Source organism: Chinchilla lanigera, unplaced genomic scaffold (assembly GCF_000276665.1).
Source record: "Chinchilla lanigera isolate Chin_1 unplaced genomic scaffold, ChiLan1.0 scaffold00086, whole genome shotgun sequence".
Classification (NCBI taxonomy): Eukaryota; Metazoa; Chordata; class Mammalia; order Rodentia; family Chinchillidae; genus Chinchilla; species Chinchilla lanigera.
The window spans coordinates 1,987,914-2,010,125 of NW_004955487.1; the positions used below are offsets into that span (position 1 = coordinate 1,987,914).

At 43.4% G+C, this 22,212-nt stretch overlaps 1 protein-coding gene across 1 annotated transcript; it reads right to left on the reverse strand.

Moving 5' to 3' along the window:
• Positions 1–312: 312 nt before the first annotated feature.
• Rsad2 (radical S-adenosyl methionine domain containing 2) lies at positions 313–13,818 on the reverse strand. Its single transcript, XM_005404363.2, has 6 exons — positions 13,300–13,818; positions 11,427–11,588; positions 7,379–7,608; positions 6,214–6,363; positions 3,447–3,479; positions 313–1,713 (listed from the first exon to the last, which is right to left on the reverse strand). The coding sequence occupies exons 1-6, from the start codon at positions 13,634–13,636 to the stop codon at positions 1,549–1,551; spliced, it is 1,077 nt and encodes a 358-aa protein (XP_005404420.1). The 5' UTR covers positions 13,637–13,818; the 3' UTR covers positions 313–1,548.
• Positions 13,819–22,212: the final 8,394 nt, after the last annotated feature.

Below are 22,212 nucleotides of genomic sequence, written 5' to 3' on the forward strand. Positions count from 1 at the left end.
ACAGGCATGCAGCACACCGCCACAACTGGTTGACTGAGTTTTTCATCTCTCCCGCAATTAGACTACAAATGCCAATCAAAATAAGCCTGAGCCCATTTTTTAGATAATTCAGCCAAATAAACTCATTCATATTCAAACTTAAAACAGGCCACTGTCATATTATACATCATTAAATAAGAGAGACAATAAGTACTTTCAAGACCAATAGCCCATGACTGGTGACATCCTCCCAGGTTTCTTAAGATGAAATTCTGTTCATATGGTTGCCGTCCAAACTTAAGAGAATCATTGAAAACACTTACCCTGAACATGTAAGATACATCAGTTATATGTGTCTTTATTTCCCCAATAAACAGGGTGAGTTTCACAAAGCAAACACTTGTATTTAAAGTAGAAAAAGTAAAGCAAAACACTGTAAGCCAAGCTTGAATTTCACTGTAACATTAAAAGTTTCTATTCCTCCCCTTTTAAGACAGAAGGGTACCTAAATATTTTAATCGCAAAATTGTTGCTAATCCTGACAGTGCATAAAACATATAATACTGTAGTAAAAAACACAGCTAGCAAGTGTTCAAAGGGGGTTATTTCTCCAGTGTAATTTTACTTTGCCTTCTTGTATTATGCGTGCCTTAGGGGAAAGGAAAATAGTTTCCCCAACTAGAAAAGATTGGGGCTCCAGATTCAAATTTGATTTCTGATCACATTGGGTGAGCACCTACTGTATACCATGCCAATGCCTTTGGTGAACTGAAAGTTTTGTTTTAGGACTAGTTTGATTGGAGGACGGTCTTGTAGTTTGGGTCCTGTTAAGATGACTTTCTGATTCATTATTCTCTTAAAAAGTACGTAAAGTAGAAAATACAGAATAACCTATCCTATTTTGAATGAGACAAAAACATATGTAAATTGAGGTATAAGGAGTTAAAACTTGAGGTAGGGATTTTTTTTTTAAGAAAAAAAAAATCACAACTCAGCAATTCAAATCAGTGAATCCTGAAAACAGATTAGGAAGCAGAATTTCTGGAACAAACTAATGAAATCATACATCTACGCGCCCTCTTCTGCCGGGCACTGGCATTGCAGCTGAATTAAATTAATTTGCTCTGGCCAAAAAAAAAATGCATGCTTTAGCTTTTTTGAAATAATTATAGGATATGATTGTTTTCCAGGCAGTGAGATACTGTGTAGGTTACATAAGTAAACTACACATGATGGTTTCACCACAAGAAGACTGATTACATCACAGTCTTTGGTATGCTTTTTCTTCCAGCTAGAAAAAGAAAGGACTGTTTTTTTTTTCATATGGAACCAGATCGTATCCTCTTTTAAGGGATTCAGAGTAAATTGAGAATATTGCATGACACAGTGGCTCTGTTCGAATAAACCCCAGGCACACTGTACACTCATCACAGTCCTCCCAGCCTTTGGCTTTTGGCACTTTTACAGGGCAGAGCCACCCCAGGCGCAGTCACCTGGCCACCGTCAGAGACGGACACAGGGGTGACCATCCGTGGGCAGAAGGGTGAACATCTTCTTCCCCCTTCTGGGTCACCAGTCGAACTTCATGTCTTCCTTGCTCCACACATACTTTCCCCCTCGCTTGAGAAACATCTTCTCATCAAACCCGCTGAACTTTATAGCCTCCTGTACACCAACATCCAGAATGGACTTGGAAGGGTCTTTCCGTCCTTTTCTGCAGTTCAGGAAGCGCATCTAGGAAAACCAAGTCAGAAATGGGTACATTTTCATTTCATTTGTCCTGTGAAACTCCATCAAGCCAAAACAATTTTCGATATTCTGATCATGTTTCGGAGGGTTAGAGAGGACTGTGGCCAAGCACAAGGCAGCTACGGCCTCACGTCCCCAGCTCAAGCCCAGCTGGAGGCATGAGAGGCTGATGGAAGGGTGTGGGATCCACTGAGCGTAGCATTACGTACATGTCACCTGAGCACCTGTCCCCCATTAGAGGGGGAGTGGGAATCAGGACAGACTTCCTTGAAAAGCTGACATCTGAATTTTGTTTTGAAATTTTACCCTGAGGGGGTGTAGTACAAAAACACAAAAACAAGGTATAGTACTGTGTCTTTGGGAAATCACAGGCGGACTTTTTCCTAGAATGTAGATTGCATAAAGGTCTGAGTCTGAATCCTAATAAAGGCTTTCTTTGGGAGAGGGAGAGACAAGAGCCAGAAAGGGGCTTCTGAGGCAGGCACCTCACTGACTGAGAGCAGTCCTTTGTGCCCTGTGTCCAGCCCGGTATCTTCCCTCTGATGCGATTTTTAGTTTTCATTCATTGTGTCCTAGCTTTTTCTACTTAGTAGTCAGGAATGAGGTCTTCCCAGTTCTTACCACCTGTACTGAGCATTTTGTAGGAGATCAAGCAAAACATGTTGAATCAAGAAATCATTAAATCAGCAAAAGCAAATTTGATTCACTTATGTTTTTTCCAACTACAGTATGTGGAGACCAATGAGTTTGTCGAGGAACATTGGTCAGAATCCCTAGACAGTCATGATAGTTTGCACACCAAAAATAAATTGTTTTTTCTTTTTACTTGGGACTCCTACTAAGAAACCAAACATTTCCATTATCATTTTTCTTTTTATACTCTCTTAAGAAAGCTCACATGGACAATAAATGAAATTACTTCATTATTTTAAGGCATCACTGATTAACATAAGTAACAAAATAAAAATTATAATAAGCATTTGCTCAGAAATCCAATTTCAATATTGTTCTCACTGGAGCTTATTTGTTTAAAAAAATATCTCTTTGAGTGGAATTGTTTGTCCTCTGCCAGAAATACCACTCAAAGTTCTAAGTTTAGAACAATAACAACCAAGAAAAGTAAAAAAATAACAACAAAAAAAGGGAAGTGGTTTTTTGCTTCTCCGTTGTTCCAATTCTGAGGAGGGTGGGGTTTTCCCTTTCCTTTAAAAAGTGATGGGGGTGGAGACAACACCAGTGCCTTGCTAAGAATATCCATGAGGCTCTCTGGGTCACTCTCAAGGAGACCCAGTCCAGAGATCTGGTTGCTGAAGATTTTGTGACCTGAAGATTTTGTGATGTGACGTCGCCTATCTCAGGAGAACCTCCAGCCCGAAACCATAGAACAGAGAACTCTGCCATGGTATTTGATCCTATGTGACATCCACAATAATTGATTGTGTGGGAACAATATCCTCAGGGGGAGGGGTGCTACTGCCAAGCTATGGGCTTGGCTCAGGCTAAAATTTGTGGAAATTCTGAGATCAGAAATTGACCCCATTCAGACAGGGCTTCACTATATATTAAAAAAAAAAAAAATCACTGCCAGTCAAACCATGAAATCCCCTACAAGCAAGACAAATTGGTACTAAATGGTTGTGTTCATTTTAGTTCAACTTTGGCCTGCTGCTTAATTAGTTTTCCCAAGGATCATTTTGTAACTCACAAGAAATACTTACATATTCATCCAGAATGAGATAAGAGTCTTTCATCTGCAAAAAAAAAAAAACCCAAATCAGATTCAGACTTAGTTTGAAATACAGCCGCCAGTGGGGCTCAGCTGTCTATTGTCTGATGTTTGTGTTTTTCTATTCACACTGAAAGGCTCTAGGGGAGAAATGTCACCATGAAAGTATGTCTGACAAGGACAGCCCACGCCAACTCTCTTTCCCCCCAGCCGTCACCAACATGGCCTGTGATTGTCACTACCATCCACATGATTTCCCTTTTTTCCAGTGTACAATTCAGAATTTCTTTAATGCTATAACCTGGCACCTAAAAGGTGGCTTTATGCTGGAATTCTAATATCACCCTATCATGTCTTGAAAATAGTCCTGCATTTTGCAGCCATAGGTAGGAATACCTTCCCCACCTACTCTTACAGGTGTGGATAGGGAAAATTCTTTCCTATAAAAGGTCAGTTAGTAAATGGGTCCTGCCATAAAGCCCTCAGAACCTCTGCCACAGCTAACAAGCTCAACACCGAAGCTCAAAAGCCACTACAAAAAGTATGTAAGGGGATAGGCACGGCGGTAAGAGGTGAGAGTGGGAGGTGGGGGACAGAAGCAAAGACACTTGCTGAGAGCTGCTCTGAGAATCCAGCCCCAACCTGTGTGCTTGGAGCAGCCCCAGTGAGGGATGCAGCCATGCATGAACTCATGGGCTTTGGAGTTACCAAAATCCTGGGTTTGCTCAGCCAGCACTCAAGTCAGTGACCACTTAGGACTCAGGTTCCTCGTGTGGGAAATGGGGGAAATAATCTGGGGCAAGGAAGCACTTGTGAAAAATCTAGGTGTGCAAAAGGATTAAGAGTCTGTCTACAAAGGACAGACCCAACACACGGTGGCATTTATGATAGCCTACCATATGTTCTTTGATCTCGCATTAACTACACAATTAAGATGGGGACCAAAAAAGCCAACAGGGTAGTGCCCATGTGGGAGGACAGTTCTGCTTGCTCTGGTTTCTCTTTGAAGGTTGCCCTGTCTGCCTGGGGACACCCTTGCTCATGCTCCAGTCCATATGACCTTTCAAACTCCAAGCATTGTGCGAGAAGCACAAGCAACGGATTCTCATCCTTGGAATTTCTGCCTCTGTGTGAGCACTATGGGGGAGAGGTTTGCTATGTGCTTATTTTCAGGTGACAGAAGGGAGCATCTGTTTTTAAAATACTTTTTTGAATAATGAAACATTTTAATTGCTTTAAAGTCCTAAAACTTATAAAAGTAAACAAAAATGACTACCAATCCTGTACTCCACGGTAACCATGGCAATGTTACAGGGACATGTTTGGGCCCACCAGTATGGACTTCAAATTAATTTTGCATACTAGTTTTCATTGGTACTTAATATTATGAGACCTTACCCTGATCATTTAATATTCTTTGAAATGTGCTTTTCAGTCAGAATAAAATTTCATTCTATGAATGTACAATTAAGTTTATTGCAATTATTTACTCTTAATACAGTAGTAATGTGCCTTTGCACAAATATTTCTCAAATTCTCAGATTTTCTAAGTTTTAAGGTAGAATTTCTGAATTAGCTTATGTAAACCTTTAAAGGTTATCATTATGAATTATCAAGTTTTTGTCTAGGAAATTTGAAGTGATTTGTTCTCTTACTAGCAATATGAATTTGATTTTTCATATGACTTTATAATTTGTATTTTCACTTGTATTTCTTTGAGTGCTGATGGTATCAAATACAAGTTTATCTACAATTTGTTTTTTTTGTGTGCGTATGAATTGTCTATTTATATCCAAAGCCTGACTTGCTTTTTCTGTTAGTCGATTCTTATTGATCTAAAGAAATTTTACTCTGTAATATTTTATTTTAAAAGATTCAGCATAATATGTAATGGTATCATATCCTACTTTTAATTTTTATAGCATATGTGGTTATTTATTTATTGAGATGAGGTGTCACTATATAGTTCAGGCTGGCTTTGAACTTACTATGCAGCCCAGGTTGCTCAAATTTGTGGCAATCCTCCTGCCTCCGCCTCTTGAGTACTGAGATTACAGGTATGTGTCACAGACCCAGCTATATTTTTAATTTTTATACTTTGAAATACTTCACCCATAATTGTTTTAAAATGTTCATATATTGAATTAATCAGGAGGTTCCTCCACTCTGGAAGGGAGAATAAGGAATTGTTTTTCTTTAGATTTTGAGAATATGGGGAGTAATGGCTCTTCATTTAAGAGTGCCTGGAAGCATTGTAATATAGACCTGTCTGGGCCAAGGCTGTTCAGTCTGTACATAAAATCTAATAAGAAGCATTCAGTTGTGCATATATGGGACAACTAAGGAAATGGTCATGCAGTCTTTCTATTCTATCCAACTTTATCGTTCATAGAGATAATTCCAGTAAGCAATGAGATAATGTTGACACCACTATGGTTGCCCTTATTCCCTCTAGCATTAGACGCTGTACCATCACCCATGAGCCTCCTCTACAGAGCAAGTTGTATATGTGAGTTTCCTGTAGCAGGACTGCACATGCATCTATATACGTAATCACATGGTCTTGGAGGTGCCACTCCACCCACTCAGTCCTGAAACTGAACCTCCTCATGGGAGACTGTGTAGCTGGCAGGTGGCTCCACTGCCTCTAGCGCTAGCGTGGTAATGTGACAATGTGCACAGCCCTTGAGTGGAAAAGCCCCCTCTGTGGAATGATCTACATGTGCTCTTGTGACAAGGCAACATGTGCTGGATACCACCTTCTGGTTACACTCTGGCACCAAGCAGGACACCTCTTTATGACGCTCCAAGAATTCCTCAAACTCTTCCTCACTAATGATGAATCTTTCTGCTTCTCTCAGAGCATCTTCTCCACAGTTCTCGCCCTCAATCAGGAGGCACTGGAAGACCTGGAAGACAGGAGTGCTTCTGCATGAGGACCGCTTGTTCCTGTCCCCCATGCCTGACTCCTTGGTCCAGGTTCCATCTCTCTGCATGAAGAAGGCTCTTGGAGCCAAGTGACATCCCTTGGAAATGTTACCCTAAGAACTAAGGGCTAGTCCAATATTTAGGAACAAACACAAATATTCTTAAGAAATAAATTTCCAAACCAGGCTGAGTATGCTTGCTTTAGGTTTATAACCTAACATTTTCAGACTATAAAATAGTGGATGTGCTTGAAATGAACAGGGACTATAACAAGCCCAAAAGGTAAATCATTTGTAAGCCACCAAACCAAGAAAAAAGTAATTTCAAGATTTTCTTGTTTCTCCTGACTTTTAATGTATTCTTATCAAGATCTCCAGATTCTGTCTGTTTTTCACTCACAGCTAAATACAGTGCGCCCACTATCCATGTACCTTACAGAGCTGTAGCTCTAAACACATGAGATTTGAGGGTGGACATTCTGAATCTAAACCATAACAGGCTGGTAGAGGGACCCATCTCAAAGCATCAAACTTGGGAAAATGGTCTTATTTTGCTACAGTACAGCAATGACTTTACCTTTTCCAAATAATTCAGTGAAAACTTGGCAGCATCAGAATTTATAAAGAACATTCATCCATCCATCCATCCACCCGTCCATCCATCCATCCATCCATCCATCCATCCATCCATAAGCCGAGTTTTAAGAAGAAATTTAGGTTTTACCAAAAGAGATTCTTCAGAATATCTCCAAGCACTAAACGTATCTTTGACTTTTATCCTCTTCATATTCCAGAGGAAAATAAATGCCAGTTTTCAGGAGGGAAAATGGAGCAAAGGAAACGATAGCTGAAACCCTAACGTTGCTGAAAGAAAGACTAAGAGTTTGCTGGAGAGGTGCAGAGTTCTTGGTATCAGTGTCATACTTGGTTTCACTGAAAAAAGTCACTCCTGAACACTTTTGGATTCAAACCAGCAAAGGCAAGGTTGCACACTTACCTTCCAGCGCACAGGGTTGAGTGCCCTGATGTGTTCTCTCATGTCCTCTTCCACATTGAATCGATTAATCACAGAGTTGATCTTGAAGGCCACTTTATAGTCCTTGCACCACTTATTCAGTTTCTGCAAGTTTTCCACATGGTTCTTCTTTCCCTGGCCCCGGCCGATGAGGACATTGACTTGCTCATTGAAGCTGTCGCAGGAGATAGCAAGAATGTCCAGATACTCACCTGCAGGACAGGGAGAGTCTCGGGTTACCTGGGTGAGGGTCAAGCCCTTTCCCTCATTTACTTGTCTTTATCATAAAGCAGTCTGTTTGCATGTATGCTTCAATTTTTTAAAATGATATTTTTTTCTCACGTGCACACAACTTGCTGAGATGTAAATCATATTTGCGTCAAATAATCATTTCAAGAGCCTACATATGCATAACAAAATGATGGAGAAGCTTATATTTGATCATTCTAAAACCCTGTACAAGAAGACATGGGAGCCTTATCAATACACTAAAATATGAGCTAGATGCAGTGGCATAAGACTGTAATCCCAACACTGAGATGCTGAGGCAGGAGGATCACAAATGAGTATCAAGCCCTGGGAACTTAGAAAGACTTTGTCTCAAAAAAATATAGGTATATGTATGTGTGTGTGTGTGTGTGTGTATGCATATATACATACATACATATGTGTATATGTGTGTATATATGTACATACCTATGAAGCTCTTCATTTCTTCACTTTTTTTTTGGTACTGTGAATTGAACTCAGGGCCTCACATTTGCCAGGCAGGCGCTATACCATTTAGCTACATCCCAGGCCCCTCTTCATTTATTCTTGCAGAGAAATTGCATGCCTATAATCTCAGCATTCGGGGAAGCTGAGATATGAGGATCGTATGTTTGAGCCCAGTTTGAGTAACTTTGGAATTAGCAAGGCCCTGTCTCAAAAGAAAGAAAGCAGCGGGGCTGGGGATGTAGCTCCGTGAGAAGGTTCTGGTTTTGGTCCTCAATACCACAAGTAAATAAACTAATTAACTTTAAATCTCATATAATTTTTGAAGAAAATGGATATCTGGGAAGGCTTCTAGATATATCTAAGAGCAACTATAGATTTGCTTAGTAGAAGGGCCCTAATGTTTTCTTTTTTGCCAAATTCATTAGCTTCTTCTCAATAGGTCTTGTACTCTAGATTTACTTTCAAAATATTTCTAAAGTCTCTGTGTCATATCAGGCACAACCACTTTACGTGTGGGGAAATTGAGATTAAGGGAAGCCGGGTGTTGTAACCAGTGTATAAACAGGCTCCTCCCCGCCCAAGCATATTGTTAGTTCTGATAGCAAGTCCCTCCTGGTGCACAGATCCTGAGCATGATTTTGGCTTTGGACTTTTCTTCACCTATTCCTGTAATGTTAGTTTTCACTCTGAACTTCCTGGGTCCTCTGTAGCTTCCTTAGCTGCTTCGAGCTCCCCATTCATCTCAGAAGGACAGGCATTCTCTGGGACTGTTATTCCTTGCAGAGGTGAAACTAGATTTTTCCTGGTGATGATGACTTCCCAAAGTTGACTCTATTTTCTTGAAACACTTTTGGAGTCTAGAAGTCAAGGGCTCCGAAAACTCTGTAAGTAACTAACCCCAAATATTATGAAAACAATAATTATTGTTCTTCTTTTAGGCGGAATTTTACGTTGCTCAAAAGCAACAAAGGTCTAGCACACTTTTGCCAGAATCAGGTAATCAACGAGGCTTAAATTAGTGACTCCAAATGTTCTAGGAATTGATTTCAAATAAATTCCTAATGGGATACCACCCAGGGAGAAGGCAACCAGCTGAACATACAATCTCTAATAAAAACCAAGTTTAAAAAAAGTTCAAAACCAAACACATAAAAGCCTATCAAGTCAACTGAGAATTTCCAAGGCAGTTGCTGAATATGGCCACATTTTGCTGTATTCTCCGAAATCTTCTCTCTTTCTTGGCCTCTCTGCTTACAGCTTTTGGAAAGAAAGACCTTACAGAGCAGATTTTCCTGCTCAGTTCTTGCATTTCCCCAAAGATCCTGGAAAAATGATGGGATCTGCCCCAGCCCCTGCCTGTGTGGCTGCTGCAATTGTCCACCCATCTCTGGTTGGTGACACATACACCCTGAAGCCGTGGGGCGTGTTCTGTCCCTGTCGAGATTGCTTAGCAAGATCCATGGCGACCTTGGTTGTACTGTTGGGGGTCCAGGCCACTGTGGCTTGTTTACGCTCAGCAGTATATGCTCAAATGCTCAGCCTTGCATAAAAGCCTTGAACCCTAAGACTCCAACAAGCCTTCCTGGGCAAAGAGAGTCTTGTCATATCCTTGCAGCTTGCCTTTACCTTGTGCTTTTTGCTCTGCATCCTTTGCTTTTATTTTTTTTATCCATTTTTGGTTTTTTTCCAGTACTGGGAATTGAACTCACGACCTTGCCCTTGCCAGGCAGGCGCTGTGCCACTGAGCTAAATCCCCAGCCCCCGTCCTTTGTTTTTATAAAGCCCTACTGTGAGTCCAGCTGGCTAGGGAGCCTCAGGAGGCCTCATAGAAAACCACCAACCTTGGTGACCCTGCAGCAGCTCTGACTCAGCTGTCTTTATCCACCCAAGCACACAGACCCAACCTTGTAAAGCTGGAGGGACCAGAGGTGCAGGCACATCTCTTGCACATCTTTTGTTTGTTCCTTGAGCATCTAAAACCTTTTCAGATTATGTGCAACTATTTTTAATTGGGAGATTTAAAATACAGTGTAGGTAGTTTATGTGTCTTTAATAATGGAAGGATCTGGCAACTTTGCATAGAGCACCGAAACATCAAAGTGGTTGGTTGCCCGCTTGACCACTGCAAAGAGGGCCTGGTGCTTCTCGTGCCCTACAGTCTTACACTTTTCCACTGTCCCCTACCTACCAGGGATGCTGGGTTTCTTACATACTTCCAAATGCACAAAGGCACACCTGTTCCCCATATACACATTACAGTACTTGGCCCTAATGGTAGGCCTCATCTTACCCTATCCCTCCCATGACAGGGACAGGCTTGTGGAGCCCTACTGCAGGGTGAATGTTGTTTCAGGATGCTCCCCATTCCTCTCACCTAGTCTCTGCTCGTACTGCTTTCTAGACGTCATTTCTGTCACCAACACTGGTTTCCAAACTGGCTTTGAATCTCCAAACTGGTTTTCTTAGTGGTTTTCCCTGCACTGATACTTGGCTTACTGCCTCCCCTGTTGGTTCACCTTCTCTTGAGAGTCCTGTCTTCCTTCTTCCCCTTTGGCAGACAGCCTGCTCACATGTGAAGACCCATGACCTCATCCCGGGGGGAGAATCGGGTCAGAAATCTCTGTTCGACATCCCCAAAGATCAAATGCGCTAGCTTCTCTTCCAGTCATCTTAATGCCCAAAGAGCTCAGCAAAGCAAGAGAGGAGAATGGTACTGTGACAGTAAGACCATAACTAACTCCAAGAAATGAGAGTAGATATTTTATTAATAGCAAATATTTTTCAGTATTCCTAAGGGCCCAGTATTGCTCTACAGACACCACATATATGTAGATCTTAGCAGCGAGGGATCTCAGTAGTTTTAGGACCCGGTGATCTTTAATCCTGGTGACACAGAGGATTTCCTTGGAGTGCCCAAGTTGGCCAAGCCACATACCGGAAGCTTCTGATATGGCCTGGGTTCTCTCCAGTCTTAGCAGAAGTATTCTACTGCACAGCTGTGAAGCGTGTGAATTTTTCTCAGAAGTGACTGAGCTTGGGCCACAGGTCTTAACCCTCACTAATTTGGAAGGTGAGCAGTAGTCAAGCTTGCTAACACCTCCCCTGTCTAGCTGGCTGTACTTGTTTACCCAGAGCCCTGCAGAGTTACAACGGTCCTAACACCCCACACAGCTCAGGAGGAGGTTAGGATAAGCAAGATTTGTTTCTCTTTTCTTCCAATTCCCCAGAAGGTCTGGCTTTACGCCCAGGATGGAAGGAAATAGAAGAACCAATATTAGCAGCAGTGATTAAAGCATCCTCCAAAGAAACGTACCGTAGTCCTTGAACCACCTCTCCCGGATCAAGCTGCCATTACTCACGATGCTGACACTGGGCAGACCCAGCTCCACTTTGCAGAACTTCACGAGTTTGCCCAAGTATTCTCCTCGGTCCTGGAGAAACGGCTCTCCGCCTGAAAAGTTTATCTTCTCCATACCTGTGGGAGGTGAAACAAAGTTTCCCACTTCACACATAGCCCTTTTTATCCTTTTATTTAGTTATATGGTATTTGCAGTGCCTTATGCATGCTAGGCAAATACTCTACCATGAAGCTTCCCCCAACCCCACCCTTTTTCTTTTTTATTTTCAACGACAAAAGTAATACTTCCTCCATAGAAAATAAAAAATGAAAATCTTTCTCATTATCCTTCCGTTCCCTAACGTTAGCTCCCAGTGTCAAGCGTGCGCTTTATGGGAATCACCAGATACTTAATTCAGAGTCTAAGTGGAAACATAAAGATGTTGCTCTGTTCTCATTTTTCCCAGTTTAAAGTAGATGCACCTGAACATTGGGGATTCATCGGTCAGCGCAAGAGATTTCCTGTCCTGCCAAAGGGAACAGGGAGGCAATGGAAGCTTTGCAAAACAGAAAAACCACTTCCTGGGGCATCTGATTGAAGACACAGAGTGTAACAGCAAACTTCAACAGGGGCCTGATGCTAATTCCTACCACTTTGGTTTTTAAGGCACGCAAGAGACTTAGGTTAGTATGAGATTAGTTAAAGAGCGACAGTTTAATCTAGAAACATGGCTTCCCCTGGGAGATCAGGGACAATGGGTGAATGACAAAAGCTCCAAAGAAGAATGCAGAGAACTGAGGGTAGACCACAGTGACAACAAAGTGGACGCCTTAATGGGGAGACAGGCAGCAAACGGGAGGTTGCCCAAGGTGTCCTTTGCAATAAAGCACTACTGCATGAGCTCTTTTACGGAAGGCACAGAGTTGCAGGCACATGTGTGGGTGGGCAAAGAGACCAGCTAGTGTTGATCTCCGGGGACACAGAGGGGTGCAGGGCGGGCAGCACCTCCGGTGGTGACGCACCGTGGTCCGCTTTGTGAAATCGTCAAACTGTGTATTTCCTGTGTGAACAGTTGGGGACACGCCTGCTATATTCAGCCAGAAGTTAAATAAGAGAGGAAGAATGTCAGCGAGCTGCAGAGGCATTTGAGGAACAACAGGATGGGTCAGAAGAAAGAGCAGACTTCAAGGGCAAAATACCATATCCTGTGGTCATTGCCGTTTCCTGCAAGTCTTTAATGTGATGATATCCAGTGGGCAAGTCTTAAAAGTGAAGTCTGTCATAATTTATTGAAAACCACTTCTAAGGTTTTGTTTACTTGTTTGTTTTGACAGGGCCACACTATATAACCCAAACTGGTATCAAATTCACTGTGATCCTCCTGCCTTAGCCTCCTGAGTGCTGGGATTACAAGTGTGTATCACTACATCCCGTTTTTCTAAGGTTTTTTTTTTTAATAAGAGCATACACACAACTCAACTTAAAAGGCTTCGGTGTTACCCTTCTTCCTCTAAAAATTTTGGTTTTAACTTTCCCTGTTAAATATTTCTGGCAAAAACAAGTTGCTTCATGATTTGGATAAACTCTGAAAGCAGCAGCATGTTTCCAAAGGCTGGGTGACACAGGGCTTCCCGTGGGCACAGACCAGGGGCAGCAGGAGGCAGAGAAGGCTCTGCTAACTAACGCTGTAATCCAGGATGCTGGGTGCCCCTCTTTCCCTGCACCCACCTTGCCCTTTCACCCAAGACTTCCCGCAAGTGTTTCCGGGCAGAGGTACCTCCCATTCTGCAGGCATTGTCCAGCCTGTGCGGTTGAACGCCCTAATTTCTTTTGCAGACTGGGACTCACCGGCTTCCTTGAGCAAAAGCAGCCCTCTCTTGGCCTCCTCCAGGGGCAGAACGAAGGATGTCTTGGCCGTGTGGAAGCAGAACCCACACTTGTAGTTGCACTGCCGAGTGAAGTGGTAGTTGACACTGGTGGGGATCGTGTAGTTCTCCTCCGCCTCCTCCTGGCTCCCCTCCAGTTCTCCAGCAACCTGCTGCTGGCCCATCTCCACAGCTGGCCACCAGAACGCTGCTCTCAGCCAGCAGAGCAGCGAGGCCAGGCTGCCCCACAGAGAGCCCAGCGGCTGCCCGAACGCACTGAGCATCCTCCCAGCGAGAGCCGTGGGTGCCAGCATCCCCATGGTGGCCACACTGGTACCCTGAAGCTGTCCCTGTGCCTTATATGACAGTGGAAACCAGCCACACCTCCAGGCATCTTGGCCCGGGGGAGGAGAGAAACACACACCTCCTTCGACTAACGCTCAGTTGAGTTTCGATTTTCTTCTCTTGGAAAATGAAAGTTGGAACATAGCCAAGACTGAAGGCACAGGAAGGGAGCCAAGTCTTCTCCCTTTATGTCTGCCTTGGGGTTGCCTTGTCCACCTGTGTGAGTCATTCCTATGTGACGGCAGCAAGGTTTGCCTCTTCCTTTGTTTCTGAGGTTTAGAGTCCCTTATCCGAGAGGCTTTAGATAAACACGTTTCACATTTGGGATTTTTTTTTTTTTTTTCAGATTTTGGAATCTTTGCCTAGTCTGATCAGGAAATCCATTTATATTTCTTATCCATATACACCACGTGCACATAGCTGACAGTAATATCTTACAACATTGTGAATAACTGTGTGCATGAAACAAAGTTGCACAATGTGTCATATTAGTTTTCAAAAAGTTTTGAAGTTGGAGCATTTTGATGTTTGCATTTTTCAGATGACTGAGCTGTTTAATCATGTGGCAGCTTGGTTTCTATCACCCTCCACATAGCGGATACTCAGGGAAAGTTTATTGTGAAAGTCAAATAAACATAACTACCATAGGATCCAGCAATCCCACCCCTGGTATTTATCCAGAAGAAATGAAATCAGGGCATAGAAGAGACATTGGCACTTCTATGTTAATCGTAGCACATTCATGATAGCCAAGATATGAAAGTATCTTAATTGCCCATTCACAGATGCATAGATGAGAGAAATGTAATACCTATATGAGATGGAGTACTTTTCAGTCCTGCAAAAGAAGGACATTTACAGCAACACAGATGGATCTGGAGGACATTATGTTGAATGAAATAAACCAGACACAGAAGAACACACACTGAACAATCTCCCACTCCATGGGATTGTTAATTGTGTGAATATTAAATGCCTAGCAGACACTGGACTTGAAAACCACAAACTGAAAAGGGAAGACCCACCCTGGATGTGGGTGACATGAACCAATAGGCTTGAAGCCTGGGAGGGAATAAAAAGAGAAAGAGTGAAGCTTACCTTTGTTGTTTCTTTGGAGGAGCTCAGCTGTTGGCCATCACATTTGGACTTTTATCGCAGTCCCTTCAGGCTTTCAGCATAGACTCTCCAGCCTCCAGAGCAGCCCCTTTGGCTTTCTGACATGGATTCACCAGACTCTGTGGGGCAGCTCCAGGCCTTCGACTTCCAACTGAGTCCCCTAGTTTTCTATCGTGAGCTGCCCACTCTGCATTCCCCAAGCCAGATACTGCAGGCACCACTGTAAGTCTTCTCTCTGACCCCTTTATACACCATGTATTAACAGAGATTTGCAGCTATTCATTTAGGGAGCCCTACCTGCTACACCATGAAATCTCATTTCAACTCATAGCAGTACAAAGCAGTTACCAGGGATAGGAGACCAGAAGATATGCAGAAATGTTGGTCAAAAGATAGAAGAAATAAGTTCAAGAAATCTATCACGCCACATGAAGACCATAGTCAATGTTATTGCATAATATTTTTAAAGCCACATAATAAAAGAATGAATGTGGCATTCATGAGGCTCGGGGGTCCCTTCTAGGCTGTGGTAACAACATGGGGACAGAGTTGAATTTATATTTTCATTCTTCTTTAGTTGCTCATTTTAACTTGAGCATTGTGGTAGAGTGAAAATGTGGATGTTTGTGTTTTGCTACATTTTGATCCCCATTTTAACACCCAGTTTCACCTAGGAATATCAGGTGCTTCCTAACTGGTAAACACGACTGCAGCCTTTCACGTTTCAGAGGATCCTGAGGAAGTACTGTGGACTCTCACATGAAACTCTTCCTCCATTAGTTTTCAATCAGGATGAGGGTAGCGCCTGAGGGTAATCTCAGGCATCGTGAGCGAAAAGAGAACAAAAAATAGTGGCCCAACCCGCAGAGTCATGGACCCAGGTCAGGACTTGGCAGCTGAGTGATCTCCATTTCCTTGTCAGCAAAACCATCTCCTGCAATCTTTGCAGGAATAAAAATTATTCTGATTACAGAGGCAAACCTGTACAGCCGCTGATGGACAACCTGAAGCACTCAGGGAGAGTTAGCTACTGTTTTTGTGAATGGAAACAGAAACTACTCAGGTTCCTACACTGGGAAACTGAAACCAAATTCTGCATAACAGTAGGCATATGTTTAATGATGCCCAGTCACACAACCAAGCACAGGTCCAAGCCCCTGAAATCTTGTGAATGAGAGGAAATTGCATAACATTGGGTGAAGTTCTTTACCTGTTCATTCTTGCTAACACTTCTGGAAAATATAGATAGTAATTCATATGGGGAATTTTAAAGATTGAATGATGTGATGTAGATAAGGCACTGAGAGTAGTACCTGGCATAACAGATGCTAGAAATATCTCATGTGGAGCCAAGTATGGTGATGCACACCCATAAGTCCAGCATGCTGGAGGCCAAGGCAGGAGAATTGTTATAACTTCAAGCCTAACCTGGGCAACATAATGAGCTCAAGGCCAGTTTAAACTGCAGAGCAAGACCCTGTCTTGAAAAATTAAACAATGAAATCTGGTATGCTTCTGTCCTCTTCCTCTATCATCTCTTCCTCTTCTCACTTATCTTCCTCCCCTTCCTCTCTTCCTCCTCCTCTTTTTCCTCTCCTCTGCCCTTCTCCTCTTCCTTCTCTCCTTTTCCTTTTAATCTTTTCAGCTCTACAGATTGATTCCCTGGCCTTTAAGCTGAGCTATATCCCTAGCCCTTTGTATTTTTATTTACTTATTTATTTTTATTTTGAGACAGGGTGCACTAAGTCACCTAGTTGCTTAGATGGGTTCAAACTTGTGATCCTCCTGCCTCAGCCTCCTGGAGTGCTGAGATTATGGAATTTTCTTCTCAACCAACTTCCACTGAGCTGTTCACTGAACTCTCTGGATTCTCCATATTCCCAAGATACTCTCCCAGCCTGCATTTCACCTGCCCCTCCTGAATGTTCTGAGAAAGGCAGATTAGATGTGGCCAAGTTCTATTTGCAACCTGATTGTTCCCAGGCTCCTGGTCTGTCCGGTAGCTACCAGAATTCAGGAAGAAGGAACCAACCTCAGGGGAAGAGGTCCCTTGAAATCACAGCTTACAAAGCCCCCAACATGGATGCAAGCTGGGGTTGAGGTCAGGGCTCCCCCTGTTTGCTCTTTACCTCTTAATAGCTGGTTATCTTTAAAGGAACTTAAAAACAACTGAATAACAGGTAAATGTCACAAAGTGTCCACAGCCAGGGAGCTTTCCCCTACACACCTCTGTGCCTGTGATATTCTCCATATGCTCTGATAAGGACCCTGCATGAACAGGGATTGCCACATTGAGTGGACTCTTGGATCTGTTCCCTTGTTGCAACCACCCTATTTTTTCTCTGGGAGACCTTTTCTTGAAGTGTAGCTAGTATAAGGAGAGATGCTCCATTAATAAAAACAAGGTACAGTGAATTTTCATAGGAGGAACATGCACTGTCCTGGCCTTTCTAACTAAGAAACAGAATGTTAGCAAGACTTCGAAGCTACCATGTTCTTTCCTCACACATTGAGCTTACCTCTGCCAGGAGGTACCAGGAATCAAACTCAGGACCTTGTGCTTGCCGGTCAGGTGCTGTGCCACTGAGCTATATCCCTGGCCCCTTACTCTCTTTTTTTAAAAAACCATGCTCTAGGTTGGATAGCTGAAGGTCTGTACATAGGACCACATAATATATACCTTTTTGTGTCTAGCCTCTTTGGCTCAATGTTATATCATCCACTTTGATGTGTTTAACAATGGTTTATTCATTTTTTGTAGCTGTATAGTACTCCATTATATGAAGAGAGCACAATTTATTCATCATCCTGTGAGGATGGAAATTTGGATTTTCTGCTATTGGGCTACAAATTTTCTTATACAACTTTGGGTCCACACATGCATGCATTTCTGTTGGGTATGCAAAAACCACCTAGTGGAATTCAGTTGACACCAGAGCCCCTGGTTGATAAGGGACACATGCACTCCCATGAGGTGCTTATCTCCAAATGGTTTTAAAAGTGATGAAAACTCTCAGGACTCGGGTCCCTTGAATTTTACCTTCCACTTGCTGGTGCCATTGTTTTTCATTTTGGTTCATCTTAGCCACGAGCCCGAGGGGTCACAGCACATTCTTGTTTTGACTTTCCAGTTTCCAGCTGAGTTACGTGGTTACCCACCTTCTTATGTGTTTTGTGAGCCACTTGGACATCGCACTGCAATGTGCCTGTTCAAGCACTTGCCCATTTTTGTGTGGGGTTTTCTGTGTTTCACTGTTGATTGTTGGAATTCATTGTGTATTGTGCATTTGGTTATGTGTGTTGCAAACATCTTTTTTTATTTTTTGAGACAGAGTCTCCCTAGGTAGGCTGGCTTTGAGCTCAGTACATATCCTGGGCTGACCTCAAGGTGATCCTGTTTCAGCCTCCTTAGCAAGCATCTTCTGTACCTCTTTGGCTTTCTTTTTGCCTGTTATGGGTCTAGAATTCAAATTGTGTGTGTGTGTGTGTGTGTATGTGTGTGTGTGTGTGTGTGTATGTATGTTTAAATGAGTGAAATGAAATACTACAGTTCTTTAAAATGATAGTACTCTTTTCTTAGGATATATATTTCTTTTCCATTCTTCCCCTGGTAACAACATGGGGACAGAGTTGAATTTATATTTTCATTCTTCTTTAGTTGCTCATTTATGTGTGTATTTGGGATGTGCTTTAAGGTCTCAAGACCTGCCTGAAAAGCTTGCTGATTTACTCAAAGACAGATAGTTCGCGTGAGACTCCCAGCTAGGGTGCATTCCAACAAAAGGAGGCAGAGAAGAAAAGATTCCTGGCAAACAGAGGCTGGAGAGGTGGGCCTGGGCTCAGAATCCTGATGCTACCTGGGTGGCATCAGGAGTACTTTCCTTCCAGCAGTGACCTGAGGGACAGGTGTGGAACTGTTGACTGGGAAGCATGTTTGAGACTCAAGGTCTGGGGTTCTTTGGAGGCCTGGACATGTATGCCCTGTCCTGCTATGTACCCAGCCATGGCAATCAAACTCCAGGTTGCAGGAATAAATGAGGTATGTACCATGCATCTGGGTACTTGTGCACAGTGATCTCACAAGTTGGTATGAATCACAGTCTGCAATCATCAGTAAAGAGATGCTTTTGCGGGGATCATATTTCTAGGGCTTGGGCAGGGATCAGTCATGCCTGTGGGGTTCCATGGAGACAAAGAATGACCACAGCGATCTGTTGGTTGAAATTTCCTCTGAGGTAGTTACATAAATTACATTTCTTAATGGGAACACCACACTACATGCCCCCAACACTGGGAATTCACAAAAAAGAGAAAGAAACACATGGTTTATGTAAGAGAGAACCTATCTGTTCCTAAACACTTATTGCTTTTCAAACCTCTTACCAACTTCTTTCCTGGGATTTGAGTTAAAAATCTTGCTTACACTTCCTTAATTCATATTTTCTGAGTATCTCACTTATCTTTTGATGTTCAAATCTGTTCATGTAAAATTGAATGAATATTTTCTTTGGTGGGCCTTTTTATTAAGGAAGTGGTTCTGTCTACTTGTCTATTTGCAGTATTCTCATTTTCCTTTTCCTTTCTTCCAACTTGAATATACTACCTAAAACATGTCACTTCAGCAATCTTTCATAAACGAAGCTCTTGTATATATAATTCTCCCTTTCTGTATGTATTTTTCTCCCTGTTTTACTTTCTCATTGCTAGGACAAAACACCTAACACCCACAAATTAAAGGAGGAGAGGTTTATTTTGGCTCACAGTTTGCGGAGAGTTCAGTCCATAATCGGTGGGCTCCTAGGCAGGGTGGCACAGCAGAGGAGAAACAGTCCATGGTAGGGCAGCAAGAAACAGAGAACCATCAAGGAAAGAAGAGGGAGAGATACCACTCCAGGGCAGACCCACAGTGACCCACCTTTCCCCACCAGGCTCCCCCTTCCAACATCACCCCCAGCTGATCTGGTCACCTCCCAAGAGCCCCTGTTATGAGTGCATGAGGCTTTGGGGGGACACGTAGATATAAACCGTAACACCCTAGGAGTATACAAGTATATAAGATGATGGCTTTCCCTAAAAATACAACTATGCTATTTACTCACCCATCCATTCAGAGACGTGTTTGAAGCGTCTTCCCAGCTCACAGATCCCCTTACTGGGAAATTTGGTATGGGAAAGTTCATTTTATCTAAACAGCCTGTTGGGACCATCAAGGTCTTTTGCCCTAGGAATTTCAAATCAGCACTGAAAAATATGACTGGGTTTTTTCCCTCATGAATAAAGATATAGTATCTTCAATATCACCCACATATATTTCATACCAGTCAGAGTCCACTCATCATAGTGGCATTTTAATGTCACATTTCCTTTTAGCACAGAGGTGGGTGAAAATGGACAGGAAAATGTAAGAGAAGATATGACTGCCTTTAGCAAATGATGCACCAAGTTATCTTTCTATGGATAGCTCAGAGACAGGTGCTGATTAAAGTTTTTCTGCTCAGCTTTGAGGTGCTGGGGGTGACAGGCTGGTGGGTAAGTGGTGGTGCAGGGTCCTTTGTCTCCCGATGCCTGTGCATGAGGAAGAGGCCACCAACCCAGATAATCGAGGAGCCAATGGCTACACGGTGCCCCCAACCCGTGCACCTGCTGAATGTGACCACACTTAGAGCAAAGGCCTCATGTGAGGGTTAAGTTGCACAGGCCCATTAATCTGGGCTCGGACACAATTCCTGTCCTGGTGGGAGAAGCTATGTACAAGATCCCAGGGATGTGCAGATGAGGTACCTCGTGAAGACACAGTGAGAAGATGACAGCCCACAAAAGAGCCATGCGTGAAGGCAACCTGTGCACTGGGACTCCTGGCTATGTCTTAGCTGCTTTGTCTGGTATTTTGTTACAGCAGCCACAGCATGTTAAGATGTCCAGAGAGGAGGATGGTGCAAGGAAAGGGCCCAAAAAGGCTTATGGGAGAAGCAGGGCATGGTGGCAGCACTGGGCCTGTAATACCAGCACTGTGGGAGCTGAAGCAGGAGGATTGAAAATTTCAGCTCAGTCGGGGCAACTTAATACGAGTCTGTACAAAAAAATATATATATATATGAGAAAAAGTCTGTGAATATAGCTCTGTGTGAAGGCCCTGGGTTCAATCCTTAGTACCACAAAAACAAAAACAGGAATAAATAGGAGTCACAAGAAGCCTGCTAGGATTTACATGTGAAAATATTTCCTCACATTAAATGTCCAAAAGCCAAATTATTCATAGAGAAAAAGCAAAGGGTGGAGGACCGAACACAGTTTTGTTCGTGAAACGCTAACAACGTCTTAAGAGTCATTATTCCCTTCTACCTCAACCCCCATGTGCAAGATTTCCCGTTTGTTAAAACATTATTTTCTTTCAGAATGAAACATATCCCAAACTTTAACCCAACTTGAGGCATAAAAATCAGTTGCTTTCAGTTCTCTATGATCTTTACATCAATTCCCAAGTTTTGAGATTTTCTTTTATGGAAGATTATTCCTTTGTGAATTTATGGGACAGGTTCAAAATTTCATTTATTTATTATTTATGCATTTGTGGCCGTGTTGGGGGGTGGAACCCCGGCCTCACACACCGTATTCAAGCGCTCTCACGACTCAGCTCCATCCCCAGTAGGACATTTTTATTTCATTTCATTATTTATTTTATTGCTACGGCACATTGAACCTAGGGCCTTTCTACTGAGCTACCATCCCAGCCCATTTCTTATTTATTTATTTACTCACTTATTTTTATCTTGAGCCAGGGTCTTGCTAAATTGCTAACTTGTCCAGCCTGGATTTGAACTTGTGATCCTCTTGTCTCAGCCTCCTAGAAGTACTGGGATAACAGGCAGACACCCCCACGTCAAGGGACAAACCCCTCTAAGAAGACACGGAGACTAAAGCCTCACACTCTCCGGAAAGAGGCGGGGGCTGTCATTACCTGAGGACAGGAGACATTAACTGTAGGTATAAAAGGCGGTTTAAAAATGCCCACGGGTGCAACACTGGCCAGCGAGCAGAGGAGAGACAGGGGAAGACCATCCCAAGGGGGCGCTTCCGGAGGAGGCGGGAGAAGCAGCCCAGCACGGTGGGTTGGGGAGGGGAGGTGGCCCGGCTCCCGCAGCCTAGTCTTGGGGTAGAAAGCCCCCCACGGAGTTAAACCAGCGCAAGGAGAGGGATCTCTTCCCCACCCTACCCCAGCCCACCCCACTCCACCCACTGGGAACCAAAAGGGGAGCTCGTAGCAGGGGTGGGGGCCACTGGCTGGCCCCAGCCCGGAGCGCCCGTGTCCTCCCTCGGCTGCGGCAGAGGCCAGGAGGACGCCCAGCCGGGGGAGGCCGCCGCCCTGGGGGACTCTGCGGGCCCTTGACGCGCGGAGCCCCGCGCCGAGGGAGGCTCTTTCCGCGCAGGCCTGGCG

Excerpts from the sequence above, each read along its gene's own strand:
- Rsad2 (XM_005404363.2), bottom strand. The coding sequence starts at position 13,636 with ATGGGGATGCTGGCACCCACGGCTCTCGCTGGGAGGATGCTCAGTGCG. Across the intron at positions 7,609-11,426 it reads GAGGTGGTTCAAGGACTACG|GTGAGTATCTGGACATTCTT; the intron begins GTACGTTTCTTT and ends CCTGTCCTGCAG. Across the intron at positions 3,480-6,213 it reads TGCCAGAGTGTAACCAGAAG|ATGAAAGACTCTTATCTCAT; the intron begins GTGGTATCCAGC and ends TTTTTTTTGCAG.